This window comes from Artemia franciscana, chromosome 13, assembly GCF_032884065.1.
Source record: "Artemia franciscana chromosome 13, ASM3288406v1, whole genome shotgun sequence".
In the NCBI taxonomy this organism is placed as follows: domain Eukaryota; kingdom Metazoa; phylum Arthropoda; class Branchiopoda; order Anostraca; family Artemiidae; genus Artemia; species Artemia franciscana.
The window spans coordinates 31282225-31302872 of record NC_088875.1 but is presented as its reverse complement, the minus strand read 5'-3'; the positions used below and the strand labels follow the sequence as shown (position 1 = coordinate 31302872).

Here is a 20648-nt window from a genome sequence, read left to right as displayed (position 1 = left end):
AAAAGAAAAATGGAAAGCTGGCACTTATTATATTAAATACCTAACCTAATTCAACCTAGCCCCTAACCATCCCTAAACATTAAATATTAATTGAAATATGTTTTCATCATTGTTTTTCACTCTCAAAATAGGTAAATCACAAACAATTCCAGAGAGTCAAACCGATATTTGTCAGATCTTAGTGTAATTCTTGAATATTTTCTGTTTAACAGACAAGAACCAAATATTTTCCACAGAGGTATTTTCCAAGGGCGTGGGGGGCAGGGGTAAACGTCGATTCTCAGAATACTCCTTATTGAAGGACTTCAGTCAATACAACTTTATGATAATAACAAAGGCTTATGGAAATTTTTCTAATTAGCTTACCTTTAATTAATTATTTGCTAAAACTGGTTTATTTTGGTAAAAACTTAATGATAAACTTATGATCTTGATTGTAAAATACACTGCTGTCAATAAATTGTTATTTCAAATGGCATCAGCTGTTATAATTGATTACACAAATAACAATTTAAATAGATCATTTAACCATGTACCTTGGGATAGTATAGTGGATACGTCTCTGCCGCTCGAATGAAGGTACTCAGGTTTGTGCCCTGCTATCGCGAGGAAGTTGTGATTTAAATCTTGGAAGGTTCTAATTTTTTAGTTTTATTTTTGCAACAGACTTTCTTGAACTTAGAAAGAGCAATTTTAAGTAACAATCATACGATACTGTTAGGAATGTACTTGTGCAAGAATTGAGTTATTTCTTCTTTGAAAATTTGTAAAATTGCAGCAAACATTTTTTTCCAATAAGATAAGAAATAACCAGAAACCTCAAAATTGACCGTAACTAAAAGAGTTACGCGGGGGTAAACGTCAATTCTCAGAATACTCCTTATTGAAGGTTCGTATACTCAGGTTCGTGCCCTGCTATCAGGAGGAAGTTGTTGGTTCTAATTGGTACTAATCTTGGAAGGTTCTAATTTTTTTGTCTTATTTTTGCAACAGACTTTCTTGAACTTAGAAAAAGCAACTTGTCTACTGTTAGGAATACTGTTAGGAATGTACTTGTGCAAGAATTGAGTGATTTCTTCTTTGAAAATTTGTAAAATTGCAGCCAAACATTTTTTTCCAATAAGATAAGAAATGACCGGAAACCTCAAAAGTGACCGTAACTAAAAGAGTTACGCAGGGGTAAACGTCAATTCTCAGAATACTCCTTATTGAAGGAATTCAGTCAATACAACTTTATGATAATAACAAAAGTTTATGGAAATTTTTCTAATCGGCTTACCTTTAATTAATTATTTGCTAAAACTGGCTTATTTTGGTAAAAACTTGATGATAAACTTATGATCTTGATTGTAAAATACACTGCTGTCAATAAATTGTTATTTCAAATGACATCAGCTGTTATAATTGATTACACAAATCACTATTTTAATAGATCCTATAACCATGTACCTCGGCATAGTATAGTGGATACGTCTCTTCCGCTCGAATGAAAGTACTCAGATTCGTGCCTTGCTATCGCGAGGAAGTTGGGATTTAAATCTTGGAAGGTTCTAATTTTTTTGTCTTATTTTTGCAACAGCCTTTCTTGAACTTAGAAAAAGCAATTTGTCTACTGTTAGGAATACTGTTAGGAATGTACTTGTGCAAGAATTGAGTGATTTCTTTTTTGAAAATTTGTAAAATTGCAGCCAAACATTTTTTTCAAATAAGATAAGAAATGACCGGAAACCTCAAAAGTGACAGTAACTAAAAGAGTTGCGCAGGGGTAAATGTCGATTCTCAGAATATTCCTTATTGAAGGACTTCAGTCAATACAACTTTATGATAATAACAAAGGTTTATGGAAATTTTTCTAATTGGCTTACCTTTAATTAATTATTTGCTAAAACTGGCTTATTTTGGTAAAAACTTGATGATAAACTTATGATCTAGATTGTAAACTACACTGCTGTCAATAAATTGTTAATTCAAATGACATCAGCTCTTATAATTGATTACACAAATCACTATTTTAATAGATACTATAACCATGTACCTCGGGATAGTATAGTGGATACGTCTCTGCCGCTCGAATGAAGGTACTCAGGTTTGTGCCCTGCTATCGCGAGGAAGTTAATTGGTTCTAATTGGTATAATCTTGGAAGGTTCTAATTTTTTGTCTTATTTTTGCAACAGACTTTCTTGAACTTAGAAAGAGCAATTTGTCTACTGTTAGGAATATTGTTAGGAATATACTTGTGCAAGAATTGAGTGATTTCTTCTTTGAAAATTTGTAAAATTGCAGCCAAGCATTTTTTTCCAATAAGATAAGAAATGACCGGAAACCTCAAAAGTGACCGTAACTAAAAGAGTTACGCAGGGGTAAACGTCAATTCTCAGAATACTCCTTATTGAAGGACTTCAGTCAATACAACTTTATGATAATAACAAAGGTTTATGGAAATTTTTCTAATTGGCTTACCTTTAATTAATTATTTGCTAAAACTGGCATATTTTGGTAAAAACTTGATGATAAACTTATGATCTTGATTTTAAAATACACTGCTGTCAATAAATTGTTATTTCAAATGACAACAGCTCTTATAATTGATTACACAAATCACTATTTTAATAGATCCTATAACCATGTACCTCGTGATAGTATAGTGGATACGTCCCTGCCGCTCGAATGAAGGTACACAGGTTCGTGCAATGCTATCGCGAGGAAGTTAATGGGTTTTAAATTAGAAGGTTCTAATTTTTTTGTCTTATTTTTGCAACAGACTTTCTTGAACTTAGAAAGAGCAATTTGTCTACTGTTAGGAATATACTTGTGCAAGAATTGAGTGATTTCTTCTTTGAAAATTTGTAAAATTGCAGCCAAACATTTTTTTCGAATAAGATAAGAAATGACCGGAAACCTCAAAAGTGACAGTAACTAAAAGAGTTACGCAGGGGTAAACGTCAATTCTCAGAATACTCCTTATTGAAAGACTACAGTCAATACAACTTTATGATAATAACAAAGGTTTATGGAAATTTTTCTAATTGACTTGCCTTTAATTAATTATTTGCTAAAACTGGCTTATTTTGGTAAAAACTTGATGATAAACTTATGATCTTGAATGTAAACTACACTGCTGTCAATAAATTGTTACTTCAAATGACATCAGCTCTTATAATTGATTACACAAATCAATATTTTAATAGATCCTATAACCATGTACCTCGGGATAGTACGGTGGATACGTCTCTGCCGCTCGAATGAAGGTACTCAGGTTTGTGCCCTGCTATCGCGAGGAAGTTAATTGGTTCTAATTGGTATAATTTTGGAAGGTTCTAATTTTTTTGTCTTATTTTTGCAACAGACTTTCTTGAACTTAGAAAGAGCAATTTGTCTACTGTTAGGAATACCGTTAGGAATGTACTTGTGCAAGAATTGAGTGATTTCTTTTTTGAAAATTTGTAAAATTGCAGCCAAACATTTTTTTCGAATAATATAAGAAATGACCGGAAACCTCAAAAGTGACAGTAATTAAAAGAGTTACGCAGGGGTAAACGTCAATTCTCAGAATACTCCTTATTGAAGGACTTCAGTCAATACAACTTTATGATAATAACAAAGGTTTATGGAAATTTTTCTAATTGACTTGCCTTTAATTAATTATTTGCTAAAACTGGCTTATTTTGGTAAAAACTTGATGATAAACTTATGATCTTGATTGTAAACTACACTGCTGTCAATAAATTGTTATTTCAAATGACATCAACTCTTATAATTGATTACACAAATCACTATTTTAATAGATCCTATTACCATGTACCTTGGGATAGTACGGTGGATACGTCTCTGCCGCTCGAATGAAGGTACTCAGGTTTGTGCCCTGCTGTCGCGAGGAAGTTAATTGGTTCTAATTGGTATAATCTTGGAAGGTTCTAATTTTTTCGTCTTATTTTTGCAACAGACTTTCTTGAACTTAGAAAGAGCAATTTGTCTACTGTTAGGAATACTGTTAGGAATGTACTTGTGCAAGAATTGAGTGATTTCTTTTTTGAAAATTTGTAAAATTGCAGCCAAACATTTTTTTCGAATAAGATAAGAAATGACCGGAAACCTCAAAAGTGACAGTAACTAAAAGAGTTACGCAGGGGTAAACGTCAATTCTCAGAATACTCCTTAATGAAGGACTTCAGTCAATACAACTTTATGATAATAACAAAGGTTTATGGAAATTTTTCTAATTGGCTTACCTTTAATTAATTATTTGCTAAAACTGGCTTATTTTGGTAAAAACTTGATGATAAACTTATGATCTTGATTGTAAACTACACTGCTGTCAATAAATTGTTATTTCAAATGACATCAACTCTTATAATTGATTACACAAATCACTATTTTAATAGATCCTATTACCATGTACCTTGGGATAGTACGGTGGATACGTCTCTGCCGCTCGAATGAAGGTACTCAGGTTTGTGCCCTGCTATCGCGAGGAAGTTAATTGGTTCTAATTGGTATAATCTTGGAAGGTTCTAATTTTTTTGTCTTATTTTTGCAATTGACTTTCTTGAACTTAGAAAGAGCAATTTGTCTACTGTTAGGAATATTGTTAGGAATATACTTGTGCAAGAATTAAGTGATTTCTTCTTTGAAAATTTGTAAAATTGCAGCCAAATATTTTTTTCCAATAAGATAAGAAATGACCGGAAACCTCAAAAGTGACCGTAGCTAAAAGAGTTACGCAGGGGTAAACGTCAATTCTCAGAATACTCCTTATTGAAGGACTTCAGTCAATACAACTTTATGATAATAACAAAGGTTTATGGAAATCTTTCTAATTGGCTTACCTTTAATTAATTATTTGCTAAAACTGGCTTATTTTGGTAAAAACTTGATGATAAACTTATGATCTTGATTTTAAAATACACTGCTGTCAATAAATTGTTATTTCAAATGACATCAGCTCTTATAATTGATTACACAAATCACTATTTTAATAGATACTATAACCATGTACCTCGAGATAGTATAGTGGATACGTCTCTGCCGCTCGAATGAAGGTACTCAGTTTTGTGCCCTGCTATCGCGAGGAAGTTAATTGGTTCTAATTGTTATAACCTTGGAAGGTTCTAATTTTTTGTCTTATTTTTGCAACAGACTTTCTTGAACTTAGAAAGAGCAATTTGTCTACTGTTAGGAATATTGTTAGGAATATACTTGTGCAAGAATTGAGTGATTTCTTCTTTGAAAATTTGTAAAATTGCAGCCAAACATTTTTTTCCAATAAGATAAGAAATGACCGGAAACCTCAAAAGTGACCGTAACTAAAAGAGTTACGCAGGGGTAAACGTCAATTCTCAGAATACTTCTTATTGAAGGACTTCAGTCAATACAACTTTATAATAATAACAAAGGTTTATGGAAATTTTTCTAATTGGCTTACCTTTAATTAATTATTTGCTAAAACTGGCTTATTTTGGTAAAAACTTGATGATAAACTTATGATCTTGATTTTAAAATACACTGCTGTCAATAAATTGTTATTTCAAATGACAACAGCTCCTATAATTGATTACACAAATCACTATTTTAATAGATCCTATAACCATGTACCTCGTGATATTATAGTGGATACGTCCCTGCCGCTCGAATGAAGGTACTCAGGTTCGTGCCCTGCTATCGCGAGGAAGTTAATGGGATTTAAATTAGAAGGTTCTAATTTTTTGTCTTATTTTTGCAACAGACTTTCTTGAACTTAGAAAGAGCAATTTGTCTACTGTTAGGAATATACTTGTGCAAGAATTGAGTGATTTCTTCTTTGAAAATTTGTAAAATTGCAGCCAAACATTTTTTTCGAATAAGATAAGAAATGACAGGAAACCTCAAAAGTGACAGTAACTAAAAGAGTTACGCAGGGGTAAACGTCAATTCTCAGAATACTCCTTATTGAAGGACTTCAGTCAATACAACTTTATGATAATAACAAAGGTTTATGGAAATTTTTCTAATTGACTTACCTTTAATTAATTATTTGCTAAAACTGGCTTATTTTGGTAAAAACTTGATGATAAACTTATGATCTTGAATGTAAACTACACTGCTGTCAATAAATTGTTACACAAATCACTATTTTAATAGATCCTATAACCATGTACCTCGAGATAGTATGGTGGATACGTGTCTGCCGCTCGAATGACTACATTCAGGTTAGTGCACTGCTATCGCGAGGAACTTGTGATTTACAGCTCGGAAGTTTCTAATTTTGTTGTTTTATTTTTGCAACAAACTTTCTTAAACTTAGAAAGAGAAATTTTAATTAACAATCATATGATATTGTTAGGAATGTACTTGTGCAAGAATTGAGTGATTTCTTCTTTGAAAATTTGTAAAATTGCAGCCGAACACTTTATTCCAATAAGATAAGAAATATCCAGAAACTTCAAAAGTGACCGTAACTAAAAGAAGCAGAGTCTTAATAACAATGAACATATCAAAGAATCAAATATTTATGATTATGTATATATATATATATATATATATATATATATATATGCCAGCTGGGTCCCGGCGCCTCCTCCACCGGGCCCCAGCATGACACGTGGCCGGCTTCTATATATTTAATCTCATTGTCCCTTGTGTTCTAACCAAAGGCAGTGTTGCGGTTATATACTAGCTGGCAAGTATATTATATACTAGCTATAAACTAGCTGGATCCCGGCGGCTTCGCCACTAGGCCCCAGAATGACACGCGGCAGGCTTCTATATATGGATTCTCACTGTCCCTTGTGTTCTAACCGTAGAAGGTGCTAGGCCCCGGTGGTTTCATCGTCAGGCCCCAGCATGGCACGCGGCAGGCTTCTATATATGGATTCTCATTGTCCCCTGTGTTCCGGGTCCCGGCAACGCTATGTCATTTTTGGATCAAATTGATGACATAAATGGGACATTCCTAATCTGGGCCTTTCTCTTTGAGCCATAAGTATGGTTTTGCGTTGCTCTGGTGTTTTCTCCTGGTGTTCTCTTTTTGGTGACATTGTAGGATAATTATACACGCATCGCGTTTGTAATACAGCGACATGCCTTCTTTTTTTAATATCTCTATTAGCCGCAAGCCTGGTTTCGCGTTGCGAACATGACGTCATTTATATATTTTTATCTTTTATTACCTTATTTTTTTTATATTTTTTGACGCCATATTTCAGTTTATTTCCTTTTTAGTTTTTTCTTTTTTTTAGTTTTTCTTTTTTTTGTTTCTGCTTTTTTTTCTTTTTTAGTTTTTTTTCTTTTTCTTTTTTAGTTTTAGTTTTTTCTTTTTTTCTTTTTTGTTCTTTTAGTTTTTTACCTAATTTAGGTTATTCAATTTTTCTTTTTTAATTTTTTTCTTTTTTCTTTTTTTCTTTTTTAGTGTTTCCTCTTCTTTTTTTCTTTTTCTTTGGTTTTTGTCTTCGTCTTTTATTTTAGTTGTTCTTTTTTAGTTTTCATCTTTTTTTTGCTTTTTTGCTTTTTTAGTTTTTTCTCTTTTTGTTTTTTTTCTGTTTTATTTTTTTCTCTGTGTTACTTTTTTCTAGTTTTTTCTTTTTCTTTTGTTTTTGTCTTTATTTTAGTTTTCTTTTTTTAGTTTTTTCTTTTTTTATTTTTTTAGTTTTTCCTTATTTTTAGTTTTTTTTAGTTGTTTTCTCTATTATTTTTTTATAGTTTTCTTTTATTTTTATTTTAGTTTTTTTTATTTTTTTCCTTTTTTTCAGTTTTTTTGTTAGTTTTTCTATATATTGACGTCATACTTAGTAATTAGTGACCAAATCAGCTTTGATAAATAAATGAAACAAACATTGATAGACAATTAATCCATTGCTTTTAACCATATCCATGTATTCTACATTTAGGGATGAACCTATCTACCTCACACACACACACACCAATAGATTTTTTTCCTTGGGGGAGGGTGAACAAAACACATTTTTTGATGGGATAATATTGATAAAGAAAATTGTGTTTGACAATTTGAAATTACCCAGTTATTTAATACTAATCTTAATCTTTGTTGACAGTTGTATGAGGGGTGAACAACAGCTAACTGAGTCCTGAAGCCAAGCGAGAAATTTTCAGTATAAAGTCAGTAGAATTCATTAAAATGGTGACGAATTTTGAAACAATTTCTGCTTAGTCTTTGGATTTCACAGCTGGGAACCGAGATGAAAATTTCAAGGAAAGTTCTTTTTTGGGAGTGTGGGTAAAAGGACTTGAAACTTAGTATCAAATGAGAGGGAAACATATTTTTTAATGTATCTAGTACAAGTGGTTAAGCTAAAGTTTTTTCTTTAATTTTTTTGCTTATCCTTCCACAGACCATATTCATATCTAGGTATTAGGGGAATAAGAGTATAGATTAGGCCTAGAAGAATCTTTAAAGTTTGAAGTCACATAAAAGTTTTAAAATTTGTCCAAAAGACCAAACAATCGTCCAAAGATTCTACCCTATGTAGCTATGGTCAAAAATATTTTTCTTCGCAGACCGCTTATAGGCCTTTTTTGGAGGAAATAAAAGGGGCGATGCATGGATGTAGTTCTAGCATTTTTATGGGGGGATGGGGGGCAGGAAGGGTCCATTTCTTGATAGTTAATACACATAGGCTATGTAATAATTGTTTATCCAAATTGTTGGGGAGGGGGCAACTGACCACTTGCCCACCCACGAAAAAGAATGCCCTGGAGGGGTGAAGCCTTGATAGCTCCATAATCTAGTGTTACTCTCTTATTCTGAATTAAACACGTTTCTGTCTGTTTTTTCTGTCATAGTAGTGACTATTTGACCGTTGATTATGACTTTATTAGTACCTGCCTTTTGTTTTCCTGTATGTATAATATAATGGTAAAAAGAACCGTTTTAAAAAGTTTTTTTTTTTTAGTTTAGCTCAGATTCGTATTACTGATAGAAACAGACTGGTGATGCAGCGAGTGGGAAGTCTAATGAATATAAATAACTATACAACATAAAATATTAATATAAATATAATATAAAATAAAATATTTGCAAATAAATTCACGAATGGGTAATAACGGATATTGCTGCCAGAGTTTATTTTAATAAATATGAATGGCTCCTAGATTCAAAGAGAAGCACTAACTTATACACACTGCTCATCCAAAAAATAGCCTCGAAGTTCCCTTCGGCTTTACAATTGCAATTGTCAAAATCAAACATGATCTTATTTATGCATTGAAGTAAGTGTTTAAATATGTCGCTAAAGGTTATATATTGAAACTAATATGACACAGAGTGTAAAATTGCAGCCAAATATGTTTTTCCAATAAGATACGAAATAACCGGAAACCTCAAAAGTGACCGTAACTAAAAGAGTTACGCAGGGGTAAACGTCAATTCTCAGAATACTCCTTATTGAAGGACTTCAGTCAATACAACTTTATGATAATAACAAAGGTTTATGGAATTTTATCTAATTGGCTTACCTTTAATTAATTATTTGCTAAAGCTGGTTTATTTTGGTAAAAACTTGATGATAAACTTATGATCTTGATTGTAAAATACACTGCTGTCAAAAAGTTGTTATTTCAAATGACATCAGCTGTTATAATCGATTAAACAAATCACTATTTTAATAGATCCTATAACCATGTACCTCGGGATAGTGTAGTGGATACGTCTCTGCCGTTCGAATGACGGTATTCAGGTTCGTGCGCTGCTATCGCGAGTAAGTTGCCTTATGAATTAGGGGAGGTTATAATTTTTTTTTATTTCTGCAACAAACTTTCTTGAACCTAGAAAGAGCAATTTTAAGTAACAATCATACGATATTGTTAGGAATGTTCTTGTGCAAGAATTGAGTGTTTTCTTCTTTAAAAATTTGTAAAATTGCAGCCAAATATCTTTTTTCCAATAAGATAAGAAATAACCGGAAATGTCAAAAGTGACCGTAACTAAAAGAAGTAGAGTCTTAATAACAATGAACATATCAAAGAATCAAATATTGAAGATTATATAAAATATATGTATATATACCAGCTGGTTCACGGCGCCTTCGCCGCCGGGCCAAAGCATGACACGCGGCCGGCTTCTATATATGGATTCTCATTGTCTCTTGTGTTCTAACCAAGGGCAGTGCTGCTGTTATATACTAGCTGGCAAGTGTATTATATACTAGCTATATACTAGCTGGGTCCCGGCGGCTTCACCACCAGGCCCTAGCATGAAACGCAACAGGCTTCTATATATGGATTGTCATTGTCCCTTGTGTTCTAGCCGCAGACGGTGCTGGACCCCAGCGGTTCCATCGCCAGGCCCCAGCATGGCACGCGGCAGGTTTCTATATATGGATTCTCATTGTCCCCTGTGTTACGGGTCCCGGCAACGCTATGTCGTTTTTGGATCGAGTTGATGACGTAAATTGGACATTCCTAATCTGAACCTTTCTCTTTGAGCCGCAAGCCTGGTTTTGCGTTGCTCTGGTGTTTCCTCCTGGTGTTCTCTTTTTGATGTCATTGTAGGATAATTATACACGCATCGCTTTTGTAATGCAGCCACACGCCTTCTTTATTTAATATCTCTATTAGCCGCAAGCCTGGTTTGGCGTTGCGAACATGACGTCATTTATATATTTTTATCTTTTATTACATTATTTTGTTTTCATATTTTTGACGTCATATTTTAGTTTATTTCTTTTTTAGTTTTTTTTTTCTTTTTTAGTTTTTCTAGCGAGAAATTTTCAGTATAAAGTCAGTAGAATTCATTGAAATAGTGACGAATTTTGAAAGAATTTTTGCTTAGTCTTTTGATCTTACAGCTGGGAACCGAGATGAAAATTTCAAGGAAAGTTCTTTTTTGGGAGTGTGGGTAAAAGGACTTGAAACTTAGTATTAAATAAGAGGGAAAAATATTTTTTTATGTATCTAGTACAAGTGGTTAAGTTAAAGTTTTTTTTTTTTAAATTTTTTTGCTTATCCTTCCACAGACCATATTCATATCTAGGTATTAGGGGAATAAGAGTATAGATTAGGCCTAGAAGAATCTTTAAAGTTTGAAGTCACATAAAAGTTTTAAAATTTGTCCAAAAGACCAAACAATCGTCCAAAGATAGCTTCATAATCACGTGTTATTCTCTTGTTCTGAATTAAACACGTTTCTGTCTGTTTTTTCTGTCATAGTAATGACTATTTGACAGTATGTTGCAGCAACAGTCCAACAGAGATAAGTTATTTTGTATTTTAGGCAAATAAAAACCCATTTTTTACCTGAAAGTAAGGAGCAACATTGAAGCTTAAAACGAACAGAAATTACTATGTATATGAAGGGGAGGATATCCCTCTCCTCACCACCTCACTCTTTAAACTAAAGTTTGAATTTTGTCTCTATTCTTTAAGAATGATTCCTGACGCACAAGGGCCGTTTAATTAGAGCAATAAAAAGCTTTTTTTTAAAAATACTAGAGTACTTAAGCTTCAAGAGCGTTGTGTTGAGGAGGGGTCAATCCACTGCATAAACGAAGAATTTCTGATACTTTTAAGTTTTAATGTTGTTCCTTACTTTCAGTTGAAAAAAATATTTTTAAATATAATTTCTTATAATTTTTTAATAATGCCGAGAAATCATACCTCCACGTTGAAACCCTCCTTTTCCACAAAAATATCCTCTAGACCAGGGCTTCTTAAACTTTTTTATATAGCGACCCCCTTCAAGCTTAGGAAATTTTAAACAACCCCCTCCTCCATATAATGAAATATATATTAACCGTAGATGTAGATGTAATTTCGCACTATTTTACAATGTAAATAACGTGCCCATTCATTTCACATATATGTAATTGGAAACGTTGACGGGATACTGGTCGTAATAAAACACAATAAATAGAATGACATAAAACTATATCTGTATATTCAATAGAAAAAATAAACTTTGTTACAATTTTTTAATAAAAACATATTATTAACATAAAAAAATATTAATGTGACGGATCTGATTGTTTATTTTCACACAAATAATTAAATCTAGGCTCAATTTGAGTTAGTGCAGATCGTAATAGATTTTCAACGTTTATTAAAGTTGAACGGTATTTTGATTTTATGTAAGTTAATGTGGAAAAGGCTGATTCACATAAATATGTTGTGCAAAATTGCAGTAATTTGTTCACTGTCATATCCGATAGTAGGGGATATTCTGATTTGATTTCTATCCAAAATTCATGCACAGGCACTTGAGAAAATCTGAGTCGCAAGGTAGTATCACTTGTTAATTCGGCAAATTCTTCTTGTGCTTTTAAGTTTAAAAATTAATTTCTTCCATTTCAACTGAAAATGGATTGCAAATCCATTGTTGTGTATCGATATCATTGGGAAAATACCTATGCATGTAAACTTCCATTTCCTTCAAATGATTAACTATAATTTTTGTTATATTAGTATCTTTTTTGAAATATTGTTACTAATTATATACTCGTCAGTAAATGGAAACATTTCGAGCGATCCACTTTCCACTCTGTTCTTCCATATAAGAATTTTTTTTTAACAAAGGCCTCAAGTTTTTTTTTTTTAACATAAACATATTAATGCAGACTCCCTGCATTTATAAATTCATATCATTGATTTTATCAAAAATATCTGCCAAACAGCATAGCTTGAGAAGCCATAAATTATCGTGAAAATAATCGGCCAAATTAGAATTTTGCTCTGTTAGAAATATAAGAACTTTATCTTTTAAAGTTAATATCATATACTTTATCATTATAATCGTTTCAAACTTCGACCTCTTGATAGCCACCTAACTTCAGCATGTAGCAATAAACTTGTATAATCCGAATCCATATCAATGCACAAATTTTTAAACAATCGACTATTAAGTGCTCGACTTTTAATAAAATTAATGATTTTGACTGCATCAAAAAACACAGTGTTTAATTCTGGTGCAATTTTTTTAACAACAAGTGCCTCTCGGTGAATCATACAATGTGTAAATGTAATATGATCATTTCCAGCTTTAACAAATGCTGTAAAGCCAAGATCTTGTCCGGTAATTGCTGCAGCACCGTCCGTGCACACACCAACACAATTTTTCCAATTTAATCCTTCTTTTTTAAAAAACTCATTTACTTTTATATATATATCTTTTCCACGAATATGACCTTCCAGAGGACGACAAAACAGTATATCTTCATGAATTCTTCCCTCATAAATATATCTTACAAAAAGTAACAACTCTGCCATTTTTGAAATGTCTGTCGATTCGTCCAGTTGTATTGCAAACTTTGAGCTGTCCTTAATTCTCATAAGAAGCTGTTGAAATTGATCATTGCTAATGTCTGAAATTCTTTTGGACACAGTGTCATTTGATAATGGAATTCTACTAATTTCAGCAGCATACTGTTTTCCATGAACAATTTCAGACATTCTTATAGCTGCGGGTAGTAAAAGTTGCTCTCCAATAGTAAAAGGCTTTTTCGTTTTTGCTATCAAATACGAAACTTCATACGATGCCAATAGATATTTATTATTCAAAGTAACATACTTCTCCAAAGTGTTCTTTTCTTTATTTGATGTTTGCAAAAGACGCTCAAGATATTCCATTGGCTTTTTTGATAACGTTGCATGTTCAGTATTCAAATGTCGTTGCAGTTTTGACGGTTTCATGCTTTCTGCAGCCAAAACTTCTTTGCAAATTAAGCACACTGGTTCTTCTTTATTGTTGTGAGAAGAGCAAGTGAAGCCATACTGCAAATATGATTCGTCATATTTTCTTTTTTTTTGTTTTGCTAGAAGTCGGATTTGAAGCACTGCAACTTGGTTGTGACGGCGTGGCATACTTACTAGTTGGAATTTTAATTAGCCATTTATCCAAGATGGTTAAATAATTAAACAAAATGTAGTTGAGCTTTAACGTAATAATTAAAAACACCAACTGAAAATTACACAGTAAATACACATGTCACAATGAAGACAAAGCTGAGTCCAAACTGAAGTACAAACAGAATGTGTAACCTGTAAGCCCAAGGCGACGCGGCGTCTGGGTACTTATAATCACTAAGTTATCTTGCAAACACTGACGCCGGCGGCCAGACATCAATGTCGTAGCTTCAGTTGAAAATCGAGAAGCGCGTTGTATTTATTATTTTAAATACTACTTCCATATTTTCATTTATAGGCCCTACATAACAGTTTTGCATTGCAGATTTTTTCAAAAAAAAAAATATAATAAATCTACAATAGTATTTTGTATGATTTTTATTTGTATTTATATTTTTGTACGTAGTGTGTATAATAATTTTAAAATTTTATTTATAATGATTGAAAAGTATCAGATCTTTGCGACCCCCTTTCAGTAGTCTCGCGACCCCCCCCCCCTGGGGGTCGCGACCCACAGTTTAAAAAGCCCTACTCTAGACAACTCAATACCGGTAAAAATTTACCCCGGATAATTACCCTTAAACACTGTGTGCGTAATATTGAGATACAAAAGAGAAAGCATATATATATATATATATATATATATATATATATATATATATATATATATATATATATATATATATATATATGTATATATGTATATATATATATATATATATATATATATATATATATATATATATATATATAATATATAAATATAATACAAGTTTTTGAGGAAATAAACACTTGCAACTCCCAATTGGTTATATTGGTTGGGCTAAAAAAAAAGAAATATATAGCTAAGCGTTGGTAACATTTTAGTTTAGAAAGTGGGGGATCGGGGGCGGGATTTCCTTCATATAAAGATAGTTTACATTCATTTAATGATTTTAGCCTAGTTTTTACTTTCATTTGAAAACTGAAAACTTTTTTTTCACGACTGAATTATTTTGGTAAAAACTTGATGATAAACTTATGATCTTGATTGTAAAATACACTGCTGTCAAAAAGTTGTTATTTCAAATGACATCAGCTGTTATAATCGATTAAACAAATCACTATTTTAATAGATCCTATAACCATGTACCTCGGGATAGTGTAGTGGATACGTCTCTGCCGTTCGAATGACGGTATTCAGGTTCGTGCCCTGCTATCGCGAGTAAGTTGCCTTATGAATTAGGGGAGGTTGCTGCAACATACTGTCAAATAGTCATTACTATGACAGAAAAAACAGACAGAAACGTGTTTAATTCAGAACAAGAGAATAACACGTGATTATGAAGCTATCTTTGGACGATTGTTTGGTCTTTTGGACAAATTTTAAAACTTTTATGTGACTTCAAACTTTAAAGATTCTTCTAGGCCTAATCTATACTCTTATTCCCCTAATACCTAGATATGAATATGGTCTGTGGAAGGATAAGCAAAAAAATTAAAAAAAAAAACTTTAACTTAACCACTTGTACTAGATACATAAAAAAATATTTTTCCCTCTTATTTAATACTAAGTTTCAAGTCCTTTTACCCACACTCCCAAAAAAGAACTTTCCTTGAAATTTTCATCTCGGTTCCCAGCTGTAAGATCAAAAGACTAAGCAAAAATTCTTTCAAAATTCGTCACTATTTCAATGAATTCTACTGACTTTATACTGAAAATTTCTCGCTAGAAAAACTAAAAAAGAAAAAAAAAACTAAAAAAGAAATAAACTAAAATATGACGTCAAAAATATGAAAACAAAATAATGTAATAAAAGATAAAAATATATTTACACAGTAAATACACATGTCACAATGAAGACAAAGCTGAGTCCAAACTGAAGTACAAACAGAATGTGTAACCTGTAAGCCCAAGGCGACGCGGCGTCTGGGTACTTATAATCACTAAGTTATCTTGCAAACACTGACGCCGGCGGCCAGACATCAATGTCGTAGCTTCAGTTGAAAATCGAGAAGCGCGTTGTATTTATTATTTTAAATACTACTTCCATATTTTCATTTATAGGCCCTACATAACAGTTTTGCATTGCAGATTTTTTCAAAAAAAAAATATAATAAATCTACAATAGTATTTTGTATGATTTTTATTTGTATTTATATTTTTGTACGTAGTGTGTATAATAATTTTAAAATTTTATTTATAATGATTGAAAAGTATCAGATCTTTGCGACCCCCTTTCAGTAGTCTCGCGACCCCCCCTGGGGGTCGCGACCCACAGTTTAAAAAGCCCTACTCTAGACAACTCAATACCGGTAAAAATTTACCCCGGATAATTACCCTTAAACACTGTGTGCGTAATATTGAGATACAAAAGAGAAAGCATATATATATATATATATATATATATATATATATATATATATATATATATATATATATATATATATATGTATATATGTATATATATATATATATATATATATATATATATATATATATATATATATATATATATATATAATATATAAATATAATACAAGTTTTTGAGGAAATAAACACTTGCAACTCCCAATTGGTTATATTGGTTGGGCTAAAAAAAAAGAAATATATAGCTAAGCGTTGGTAACATTTTAGTTTAGAAAGTGGGGGATCGGGGGCGGGATTTCCTTCATATAAAGATAGTTTACATTCATTTAATGATTTTAGCCTAGTTTTTACTTTCATTTGAAAACTGAAAACTTTTTTTTCACGACTGAATTATTTTGGTAAAAACTTGATGATAAACTTATGATCTTGATTGTAAAATACACTGCTGTCAAAAAGTTGTTATTTCAAATGACATCAGCTGTTATAATCGATTAAACAAATCACTATTTTAATAGATCCTATAACCATGTACCTCGGGATAGTGTAGTGGATACGTCTCTGCCGTTCGAATGACGGTATTCAGGTTCGTGCCCTGCTATCGCGAGTAAGTTGCCTTATGAATTAGGGGAGGTTGCTGCAACATACTGTCAAATAGTCATTACTATGACAGAAAAAACAGACAGAAACGTGTTTAATTCAGAACAAGAGAATAACACGTGATTATGAAGCTATCTTTGGACGATTGTTTGGTCTTTTGGACAAATTTTAAAACTTTTATGTGACTTCAAACTTTAAAGATTCTTCTAGGCCTAATCTATACTCTTATTCCCCTAATACCTAGATATGAATATGGTCTGTGGAAGGATAAGCAAAAAAATTAAAAAAAAAAAACTTTAACTTAACCACTTGTACTAGATACATAAAAAAATATTTTTCCCTCTTATTTAATACTAAGTTTCAAGTCCTTTTACCCACACTCCCAAAAAAGAACTTTCCTTGAAATTTTCATCTCGGTTCCCAGCTGTAAGATCAAAAGACTAAGCAAAAATTCTTTCAAAATTCGTCACTATTTCAATGAATTCTACTGACTTTATACTGAAAATTTCTCGCTAGAAAAACTAAAAAAGAAAAAAAAAACTAAAAAAGAAATAAACTAAAATATGACGTCAAAAATATGAAAACAAAATAATGTAATAAAAGATAAAAATATATTTACACAGTAAATACACATGTCACAATGAAGACAAAGCTGAGTCCAAACTGAAGTACAAACAGAATGTGTAACCTGTAAGCCCAAGGCGACGCGGCGTCTGGGTACTTATAATCACTAAGTTATCTTGCAAACACTGACGCCGGCGGCCAGACATCAATGTCGTAGCTTCAGTTGAAAATCGAGAAGCGCGTTGTATTTATTATTTTAAATACTACTTCCATATTTTCATTTATAGGCCCTACATAACAGTTTTGCATTGCAGATTTTTTCAAAAAAAAAAATATAATAAATCTACAATAGTATTTTGTATGATTTTTATTTGTATTTATATTTTTGTACGTAGTGTGTATAATAATTTTAAAATTTTATTTATAATGATTGAAAAGTATCAGATCTTTGCGACCCCCTTTCAGTAGTCTCACGACCCCCCCTGGGGGTCGCGACCCACAGTTTAAAAAGCACTACTCTAGACAACTCAATACCGGTAAAAATTTACCCCGGATAATTACCCTTAAACACTGTGTGCGTAATATTGAGATACAAAAGAGAAAGCATATATATATATATATATATATATATATATATATATATATATATATATATATATATATATATATATATATATATATATATATATATATATATATATATATATATATATATATATATATTTATATATATATAAAAATAAGTTGTTTGTCTGTCTGTCTACTGACGTCATGTTTGTGTGTCGACTGACGTCATGTTTGTCGACTGACGTCATTATGAGGATTGAGCATTATTCCGTCATGAAGTTGTTTGTCGACTGACGAAATTACAGATCGGGACAACGGGACACAAATGAAGACCGGGACACCGGGACACAGGGGATATAAATGACGACCGGGACATTCAAAGATAAATTACAGACTGGGACAGCGGGACACAAATAACGACCGGGACACAGGGACACAACTAAAACGGGGACGCCGGGGGCGGCACAGGGGGGATATATAAATGACGACCGGGACACAGGGAATGTAAAAGGGCAATCATTTGAATAACGAGGTATAGATCTGAATACGGATTTTTTTTCCCATGGACAATTATATGTTGCATGTTCAAGGGTCGGTAAACCTGACAATCTATTTATATGCACAGACAATGGGACAGCGAAGAATGTTGATATTCGCAAGATATAAGTATATAAGGCTTCCACCGGCACACCGGGACACAGGGACTATAAATCGACACAGGGAATATAAATGACGACCGGGACACTCAAAGAGAAATTACAGACTGGGACACCGGTCGGTGTCCTTATTCAGTCGTGAAAAAAAAGTTTTCAGTTTTCAAATGAAAGTAAAAACTAGGCTAAAATCATTAAATGAATGTAAACTATCTTTATATGAAGGAAATCCCGCCCCCGATCCCCCACTTTCTAAACTAAAATGTTACCAACGCTTACCTATATATTTCTTTTTTTTTTTAGCCCAACCAATATAACCAATTGGGAGTTGCAAGTGTTTATTTCCTCAAAAACTTGTATTATATTTATATATTATTTTTACTTATATATACATATACTTATTGACGACATGACTGCCTGTCCATGGATTATTCTTTATGGTTGATTGTGTATGGCTATGCTGTTTGACCTATGTGATTGTATTGATGAGTAGGGTTAAGGCCTCATTCAAGTGCTGGTCTATATTAATCACTAATTTAGGAAAACAGTCTTCCTTTTCTCCTTCTGTCTCTCTTTTTTTTTTTTCTTTTTTTTGTGTTTGTGCTGTTGCATTGGTGATTTCTCTTTTCATGATATATATATATATCTTCTATATATATAAAAACTAGCTGTTGGGGTGGCGCTTCGCGCCACCCCAACACCTAGTTGGTGGGGCGCTTCGCGCCCCCCCAAGCCCCCCCGCGCGCTTAAGTCGTTACGCGCCATATTAGTTACGCGCCATTGTAGTTGTGTCCCTGTGTCCCACCTGTGAATATAGATAGATTTATATATGTGTTTCAAACTACGTAAAAATTGCGAATATACAACATTTTTGGCTTTCCCACTACTGGAAGCTTTCCGTTTCCAATTGCCAGCAATTGATCTGAAAATGTTTGACCAGAATCATCGTTTTGCAATCGGACACGCATATTTGTAGTTAATTTTAATATTTTTACGTGTGCCCATAAATTAGAATTTTTCAGGCAAGCATTCATTTCGTCTGCAGGAGTTAAACTACGTAAAAATTGCGAATATACAACATTCTTGGCTTTCCCATTGTCTGTTACGACAATAGATCACTCGTACTGTAACTTTGTTCACGATCCAATTCTACACATGTCGAAACAGCAGCGATACGGTTAGGTGAAGGCATTCCCAAATCCTGAAGAGGTTTGTTTGCCATACGTACGCACAAATCTTCTATAATAACTAAAGTGTCGTTATAAATTTCTGATGTAAAATCAAAAGTCATTTCTGACGTCTCTAACTGTTTTCGATGGAGTATATCTTCGGACATTTTTGACTTATATTTTTCCCATAACTCTGTAGGAGCTGATGGAGAGCAAGTGTACGAATTTGACTTGGGGTTGACGTTTCGCACGCGTCATTGATGCAGTTATCCCAGTGTTGGTCATTCTCCAATAAATTCAGAGCTTGGCATGCACTACGGTAAGTGTCATGTATAGTACCGTTTACAGTTCTCAAATACTCAAAGGATGTCGGACCGGGTACATTCACCAAAAGCAGGCGTAGAAAGAAGCATTCATGTTGATTGGGGTGAACGGTGTAGAGTCTTCCTATCGTGGTATCTTTGAAGATGGTAGGTTGGCCGTAAACCCACTGGTTATCTACTTCGATGGTGGTACCGTTGCCATTGCAGGTTTTTCAGTCATTTTACAATTAGAAATTTCTCTTTCAACGGTCTTCTTACAATTAAAAATTTGTCTTTGAACGATATTCTTAAATACCTGTGTCCTGGTCGTCATTTATATTCCCTGTGTCCCGGTCGTCATTTGTGTCCCGGTATCCCAGTCTGTAATTTCTCTTTTTTCTTTTTTCAGTTTTCTTTTTCTTCTTTATTTTTCAGCTTCACTATGAAATACATATCGCCGAACCTTTGTTTTTTTAACTAAAATCTGGTAGTCATTGATGACCTTTTCCAAGTTAAAATCCCAAACCCAATCATCATCGCTATCATTTTCAGTTTTAATATGTTTTGACTCTCGCTGTCCAGGTGGATCTTCATCTAACTGCGCGGTTTTGCGTTCTT

General features: G+C 32.7%; 1 protein-coding gene across 1 annotated transcript; it reads right to left on the bottom strand.

Annotated features, from left to right (window-relative positions):
- Window positions 1–12712: 12712 nt before the first annotated feature.
- Window positions 12713–13786, bottom strand: LOC136034296 (zinc finger BED domain-containing protein 5-like). The gene has a single exon (XM_065715434.1). It carries the CDS (start codon window positions 13784–13786, stop codon window positions 12713–12715), a length of 1074 nt encoding a protein of 357 aa, XP_065571506.1.
- Window positions 13787–20648: the final 6862 nt, after the last annotated feature.

What these genes read in the sequence shown, in the direction of transcription:
- LOC136034296 (XM_065715434.1), bottom strand. Translation starts at nt 13,786, where the DNA reads ATGCCACGCCGTCACAACCAAGTTGCAGTGCTTCAAATCCGACTTCTA.